This window comes from Salvia miltiorrhiza, chromosome 2, assembly GCF_028751815.1.
Source record: "Salvia miltiorrhiza cultivar Shanhuang (shh) chromosome 2, IMPLAD_Smil_shh, whole genome shotgun sequence".
NCBI classification, from domain to species: Eukaryota; Viridiplantae; Streptophyta; class Magnoliopsida; order Lamiales; family Lamiaceae; genus Salvia; species Salvia miltiorrhiza.
In genome coordinates this window covers 14,995,700-15,004,111 of record NC_080388.1, presented here as the reverse complement: position 1 = coordinate 15,004,111, position 8,412 = coordinate 14,995,700, and the positions used below count along the sequence as shown (strand labels likewise).

The window sequence follows — 8,412 nt, the reverse complement described above, 5'->3', positions numbered from 1 at the left end:
CAAACATATTCGCCCGGCCATCAAGAGTTGTTTCCCATTCCAGCGGGAAAACTTGCAGAGAATGCGGTCTTTGACAGCCGCCAAATGAATAGCTTTGGGGTGCCCCACAAAGAGAGGGACCCCTAAATACGTAATGGGCAAGCTACTAACCGAAAAACCAAGTGCACGAGAGATTTGTCGCTTATAACAAGGCGTGACCCCTTTGGCAAAGAAGATCCGCGACTTCTCCTGACTACAAATTTGCCCTGAAAGCGACCCATATAACTGAAAGATATCCCGGATATGTAGCTCTAGCATTCTTCATGGACGCTTTGCAGAAAATTAGGATGTCACCCGCATAAAGAAGGTGGGTGGGAAATAAATGACTCCGACTCATTCTCAAATTATGTTAAAGTTAAAATTGCAAAATATGTGTAAGCCTTGATTTTAATCTAAGATACCAAAAATCAATTTCATGGTACGTAAACAAAAAGAAATGATATCATCATCCTTTATTAATCTAACATATTTTAACTTTATCTATCGGCAAGTCCCACCTTAACTACCAAACGAGCCGTAATAATTAATTTTAAATGTCTGTTTAAATTTCAAATCAATAGCCAGTTTTCTCCCCAAAACACAATAATAGTTTTGAATCTCTATTCAAATTTCAGATCAATAGCCTTAATTAATGGCACATCATCAATTCACTCAGAAAAACAGGCGACACAAAAATCAGCAAATAAAACGAGCGTGAAGATGTTGATGAGTGCAGTAGAGGCCCGGGTGCTGCGGGAACCCCTGCTGCTTCAACAGCTTCCTCGCCCTAACCACCAGCTTCCGATTGCTCACCTTACCACCGGTCTCGGCGATGATGTCCAGAATCGCGTTGCTTAGCACGCCGTAGGCATGTCTCTCGTCGCCATCGGGGATCGTATCCGCCGACGTCTCATCCGATTGGCATCCGCTGATGAGGATCCCACCATCTGTGGCACCGCCTAGAAACTTCCTCATCACCACTTTCATCAACTTCTTAACCTTTGGGGTGGCGTCGTCGCCGAACATGTCAAACAAGGTCGGCCTCAGCTCGCCTACTTTGATGTCCAGCTTGCCCGTTTTTTGCTTCAGTATCTCGATGAGAGTCGAGAGTGGTAGGGATTTGCTCGTGATGAGCTGCTCAACTTCTACTTCTTCTTCTTTGTGGGCATCTGTGCACAGCAACTTCTTGAATGATCCCGAGCATTTTCCGTTGCCTTGTGCTTTCTTCTTTCGCCTCGTGCTCTCGCCGATCTGCTCCTTGGCCTTGTCGATTAGGCCGCCGCTGTGGCAGGAGTCGGAGACGATGGTAATCCGGCAGCCCTCCGCCACTTTGTTAACCAGCTCTCTGAAATCGTCATCTATTATACACAACAAGGCATGGAATGAGATTCAGTGTACCATATTTTATGTCTCACTTTCAATTTTATTTAGTTTCCTATATATTTTTTCTTCAATTTCAACTTATCAATAGCGTGTTTCGACACCAAAAACTTATTTTTTTAGAAAGTTCATAAATTATTATTGGAATTTATTCTTATTATTTAGGGCCGATTAGCTATAAATATTACACTCAAATTTTGGTCTTTAATCAAACATCCTTTAAAGTGAAAACCCGATATCGATCGTATTTTTAAGTAAAGTCATTCATTCAAAGTCTCCCGCTATCTAGAATGGAAGCATACACAATGAAAAGTATAATATGATTATAAAAAAATGTTATGAATATCAATAAATTTTGAGAACCTCAATTTATTTTCGCTACATAAAAGTTGAAATAGATGAATAGAAAGAAGCTTTCATACCAGTGATGAGATTCATGTCAGTGGGGACAATGCACTCATCATAGCCGGTGTCGTCATCGTCGGCGGGGAGGCGGGTGCCGTGGCCGCTGTAGTGCACGAACAGGATATCGCCGGGCACGGCGGAGGCCACCATGTCGGAAAGAGCGGCGCGTATGTTCTTGCCGGTGGGCTGCGCGTCGGCGCTACCCTCCGTATCTATGAGCACAACGATGTGTTCCGCCGGAAAACCATATCGGTCGAGCAGGCAGCGGTGCATCCGCCGCACGTCGTTAATACAGCCCTTCAGCTCCGCCTTGGTGCCCGGGTAATTGCAGCCTATCAGCACCGCCCTTTTCGTCATTGTTTTACTACTTTTGGATTCCTTCGTTCGTTCTCTTAAGTAAATTAATGTTATAATTTTTATAGTGTGAACAAAAAACGTGTTGCTATATTAAAGTATTTGTTGTCGTTTGATGGCTAAGTTGATCAATAATGATTATAGTTCATGACTTGCATCTTGTTGCGGTGTGCGATTCTTTCTTTTATTTTTGAATTGGGAACGAGTCGGTGTAAACTAAAGAATAAAGCATCTCCCTTCCTCCACAAAAATTGATTTTAAGAGACGATATGAATTTTTAAAATATTTAATCATTTATTAAATTAATGGAGAAAGTCTTATGATTTAAAAAGAAGAAAAAGTTACCGAGAGTAAAGGAACCATAAATTGAAAAATGGTGGATCTACAAAAGAAAATTAAGATATGTTTTTGTAGACGAATGAAAATGACAAGTTAAGACCTATTTTCGTGGACAGAAGAAGTACATATATTTTATGTTTCAATTTTGAGCATTTTCTACAAATGTCTCCAATTTATACCTTCACTTAAAAAAAACATAAATTTTAAAAACATAAATTGTTGCCCATCGTCTTACAGACTGCGATGATCATAAGAATAGCCAGAATCTGTACTATTCAATATAAAATTACAGAAAAGTCACAAAATCATAAGAATTCAACTACAAATGCAACAAGCTAACTCATCAGTCATTACTTGTGGTCGCATTTTGTAAGGCGTTATATAAATTAATATTTTCAAAATTGAGGGTTTCTTTAAACAAAAACGTAAATCGAGGACATTATTTGAAAAATATTGAAAATTAGATATATAAACTATGATTTATACTAAAATAAATATACACTCTTTAATATTTAATATGTAATGGCCCATAAAGAGATTAATAATACACTCTAGAACAGCTATTTAAACTTGATAGGAACGGGCTGCACATGCTTAAATTATTTCCCAATATTTTTGCCCGGACTCTCAACCGTTACCGACGAAGAGATTAATAATAGTCATTGATGGTTTATTTTCATATTTATCAGTTTTTCAAACAAAACCATCTTTAAACTTAGAATTCAAGTATATATGCATGATTTTTACAACAAATATTCACTTGACATTATGCTCCTGCCAATTATTTATCATAGGGTAATTATTAAATTATAGCTCCAATTTTAATCTTACATGGTAATTTTTTTATTGTGAACTTAACAATATTAGTATAAATTTATCTTTGCTGTTCACTTCACAATCCAAGTTAAAAATTTCAGCCAACTTAAGATGTGTGGCATCATACTCAATGATATGCCCACAAATAATTTGAAATGATTTTTTTAAATACTGAAAACCAAAAAACATTCTACTGAAATGTTTGAAAATTATGATTTGGATTATTAAGTGAACAACATAAATAAAAGTACATGTTATATTTATAACTTTTTTCAAAAAATTAGTTTTAAATCAAAATTGACACTATAATTCAAGAATAACGTAATTTACTCTAGTTGTTTGTCATTTAGTCCTTTTTTATGTTTCATTACTCATTAGTATATATATAATAACATGGTACAACTGGAAAGAGGTTTAATCTCGTCTGTTTGTTTTTGGCTATTCTTAAGTTGCATGTGTATGCACATTAATCTTAACGCTAGTGGCAACTCGTGAAGTTATGTGATATAAATATTTTTATCTTATATAAAATTATAAAATTAGAATAGTTTGTAAATAAATTGAATTAAAAGGGTAAAATTATCATTTACAAATTTATTTCTAATTTTTTTTCTCTAATCCCGAAATTTCTCCCAAAAAACGATTATTGCCAATTAGTTGTTCTCACCCTTTCACTCTTACGATTTTTGCTCGCATTTCTTAGGGCATCCACTATGGTGCTACGGGACGGATGTACATTATTGACTATGGGGGCATGTGCCCCCACAACTGTTTTCTTTTTTTTTTACTAATTATATATGTATAATGTTATGTACTCCCTCCGTCCCCAAAATAAGTTCCTCTTTGGGGACGGCATGGGTTTTAAGGAAAAGTGGTAAAGTGTATTGATATTGGAGAAAAATATATTATAATTAGTATTGGGAGTGGTGAAAAAGTGAAAAGTAAGAATAAATAAAGTATTATTAGTGGTGGGGTAGTTGTCCAAAAATGGAAAGAAAGAAAGAGGAACTTATTTAGAAATGTCCCAAAAAGGAAAAAGATGAACTTATTTCAGGGACGGAGTGAGTAATTATTTTCATACCCCAAAGCCCAACCCAGTTATCCAACACGTGCCCCTCGCCCCTCAACTTTTTCTTTTTTATTAGTATTCCCAAACCCCAACCCCCCCCCCCCCCCAATAAATTTATCTGATAGGAAGTAATTACTCAAATATCAAAGTCAAATAAAGAATTCAAGGGAGTTGCAGCCGCCACAAGTCCCCAACGAATTGCTCTCTCTCTCTCTCATTTTTTCATCATAATCTCATATTGAAGCTCCAATTTTATCTCAGCAGACAACAGATTTTCATAAAATAATTATATTTAAATTTGTAATATATATTAATGTGATTGTTTATTTCAAAAAATTAAATTTAATTGCTTCTTCCGAAAATTTTATTTTAATTTTGATTTATTGAATTACATGATTTTGATTTAGGTTTACATGGAGAGATTTTATAAAAGAGCATTGGAACCACCATTTATTACTGGATAAAATGATGATAGTGCCAAATCAAGTAAGGACAGTTTTGATGACTAAATAAAAGGTATTGGAGCTCTTGCACAAAAGATTGTAGAGACAAAAAAGCATGAGGTATATCCATTGGTTTATTTGCTTATAACACTAGCTCTTATTCTTCTGGTTGCCACTGCTACAGTTGAAAGGGTATTTTCTGCAATGAATATCATAAAGAATCGTCTACGCGGTCGGATTGGGAGATCAGTTGATGAATGATAGTTTGATTGTATAAATTGAGAAAGAGATTTTTGATAGTGTTGATAATGAGTCAATCATGCAAATGTTTCAGTCAATGAAAACTCGTAGATTTCAATTGTAATAGACTTGGATTATCGTGTAGTAATTTTTTTGAACGTATTTTTTATATATAACTATTTTGTGCCCCCGTAATAAAAAAAAAAATTGGATCTGTCCCTAGTGTTACCCATAGTGGATGTCACATGTGTGCCACCTCACTTTTAACTATTCATGGACCTCACTATCATTATTATTACTTTTACCACTATATATATATATATATATATATATATATATATATATATATATATTTGTGTATTTAATTTTATTTCTTTAATAAAATTAATATAATTATATGAATAAATTAATTTATTTAAATAGCATAATATAATTTTAAAATTAATATAATTATACGAATAAATTATTTAATTTAAATGATAACATATACTTTTAAAATTAATATAATTATGCTAACAAAAATTAAAATTCAAACACGCATTTATTGAAAATTAATTTCTTACAACACACAACTAAAATTAAAAACACAAATTTAAATACACACAACATCTTAATTTAAATACCAAATGACAAACTCAAAAAAAATTAATTATGACACTAATCATCGCCGAATCGCGCCCACACGTGCTCAACCAGATCGGATCGAAGTTGGTGATGTATTGTTTTGTCACGTACTCTAGCACCTCTTCTGAGGTGCTCGTTGAATCCTCCTACTGAACCACGATTTATTTCTCCTACAATATTGTTGCTCGACGTGCTTGGTTCATCTTCGATCCATTGGCTTGCCATTTCCCTTCATCTTCAACTATCATATTATGTAAAATAATGCAAGCATACATAATGTCAGTGATGTTTTCTTTATACCAGAGGCGACTCGGACCTCTAATCATTGCCCAACGAGCTTGGAGGACCCCAAATGCGCGTTCTACATCATTCCTCGCAGCTTCTTGCATTTCCTTGAACTTCCTTCTTTTTGGATCTTGAGGATGTTGGAAGCTCTTGACAAAAGTTGCCCACTCAGGATATATACCGTCTGTTAGGTAGTTTCCATGGGCATATTGCGTGCCATTTACTGTGAATGGGATGGAAGGCGTTTGCCCTTGTAGAACGTCGTTGAATAGTGTAGACTGATTAAGAACGTTCATATCATGGTTGAACCCTGCAACTCCAAAAAAAACATGCCAGATCTACAACTCTTGAGATGCAAACGCCTTAAGCATAATTACTGGGGCTTCATGATCGCGACAGGTGAATTGGCCTTTCCATGCTACTGGGTAATTTTTCCATGTCCAGTGCAACAATCAAGACTCCCGAGCCTTCCAGAAAAGTCATGCCTCTGCTCGTGCATCTCCATCAAGCGCTGTCAACGGTTGGCCGCCTCAAGTAGTGTCCACCGAAAACATCAATAACACCTCGGCATAAGTGGCGCAAGCATTCGTATCCTGTTGTTTCAGAAACTCGCAAGTACTCATCGTAGTGATCAGCTGGGCCACCATATGCCAACTGTCTAATCGCATTTGTGCATTTTTGTAGTGGCGTGAAACCTTTCTTCCCTGTGGCATCGGGTCTTTGTTGAAACCATGTGTTGCGGGCTTCCAAAGCATTCACTATGCGAGTGAATAACTCTTTCGGCATCCGAAAACGCCACCTAAATACGTTGGGACCCCATGTTGGATTATCATCAAAATAATCCCGTATGAGTAGCTTGTGTGCTCTTTCTTGATCTCGTTGCACATATCTTCTCGTGTGACGTGTGTTTGACACTATTGCTCCAAGCACACATTAATGGATACTGTCATCCTTCATGTATTGACGCATGTACTCTTTCATAAAAGCTTCAGCTTTAGATGTAGTTGCGGCTGTGTCTTCAGCATCATGCTCAGAAGAAGATGAAGACATCACTGAAATTTCTATGATGTTATGAAGAGAGATATCAAATAGGGAAGAATTGTTTATCTAGATGATGAGAATGAAGTATATGTTTCATGTATTTATAATCTATAAGGGTTGACCGTTGGAGAATGCAACGGTTACCGTTTCTTATTTAAAATGATCGTTCGAGAATGCAACAGTTATATTTTTTTAAAAATGGCTGTTGGAGAATCCAAGGGTTACCAATTAATTTTTAAAGTGACCGTTGGAGAATGCAACAGTTACTGTTTTTTTAAAATGACTGTTGGATAACGCAACGGTTACTATTTCTTATTTAACGTGGCCTTTGGAGAATGCAACGGTTATAATTTTATTTTAAATGACCATTGGAGAATTGAAAAAATAAGTACATTTTATTGAAATGTAAATTCGACAAATACACACAACACAGTTATAGATTTAAAATAAATTCAAGTGATACAATATAACACAACTAATTTTCATTTTTTCATTTTTTTCAATATCTTCTCGCAGTGCAATTTGTGGGCGTGTCGCTGCATTTCCGCCATCTCTGATGTGTCCATCATTACAATTTTATACTCCTTTAGATGTTGTTCCTCTTTTTTTATACGCGCATTCTCCTCCATTATACGTATGTACTTGGCGGCATTGTCTTCATGCTTGCTCGCAAGTTCCTTCAGTGCACCGAGGTCTTCTTTTTTTCCCTTTCCCTTCGCCTTCCTCTTTGCCGCTTTTTGCCCCATTGGGCTGCTCATGGGAGTATCTTCTGCTGTAGAAGATGATGTGTAGGCTTCTCCTTCTGCATTTTTTGTTCTTTTAGATGCTTGAACATTCCCTTGAACTTCGGCAAACTTGGGAAATGTCGACAAAATCCTCCAAACTCCAATGTACTTAAAACCTTGTGTACGGTGATGTTGCTTGTATTCAGTTTGCGCCATCTCCATTATATCAGCATCATTCGCACCGCTCTTCCAGATGCCTGCAATCCTATTGTAACATTCAGAAAATAATTTTACCTATTTTTGCATCTTATAGAAATGTGACTTCAATTGATTGGGTTTCCTAGATGGAATGCCGGCGGGACGATTTGCATTGTAAGCTTCCTTAATGCGTTTCGACATTTGCTCCATCTTTTAGTCGTTTCCAACCACTGAATCGATGCTAATATCGATCCAGCATTCCGCAAGAACCTCACTTTCCGTATCCGAATAAAATGCCCGTGCCTTGTTGGTATTCTGTTCGTCATCGTCGGATTGTGGCTCAACAGAGAGGTTTGTATTCTCCAAACCTTGAACTGCCTTTCCTGATGATGGTGTCCCTTCGTTAGTACCACTCCCATCTATGCTACTCCTCCTAGATGAGTCTGTAAACATAAAGCCCTGCGAATAATATCCT

General features: G+C 36.4%; 1 protein-coding gene across 1 annotated transcript; it reads right to left on the bottom strand.

The window, feature by feature from the left end:
• Positions 1-562: 562 nt before the first annotated feature.
• On the bottom strand, positions 563-2,309 carry LOC131011325 (metacaspase-4-like). The gene is made up of 2 exons (XM_057939107.1): positions 1,821-2,309; positions 563-1,376 (listed from the first exon to the last, which is right to left on the bottom strand). Exons 1-2 carry the CDS (start codon positions 2,158-2,160, stop codon positions 715-717), a joined length of 1,002 nt encoding a protein of 333 aa, XP_057795090.1. The 5' UTR covers positions 2,161-2,309; the 3' UTR covers positions 563-714.
• Between the last annotated feature and the right edge of the window lie 6,103 nt (positions 2,310-8,412).

Bases quoted from the DNA above. Each gene is read 5' to 3' on its own strand.
- LOC131011325 (XM_057939107.1), bottom strand. From the start codon at position 2,160: ATGACGAAAAGGGCGGTGCTGATAGGCTGCAATTACCCGGGCACCAAG. The intron at 1,377-1,820 runs GTATGAAAGCTT...TGTGTATAATAG, and splicing joins TGACATGAATCTCATCACTG to ATGACGATTTCAGAGAGCTG.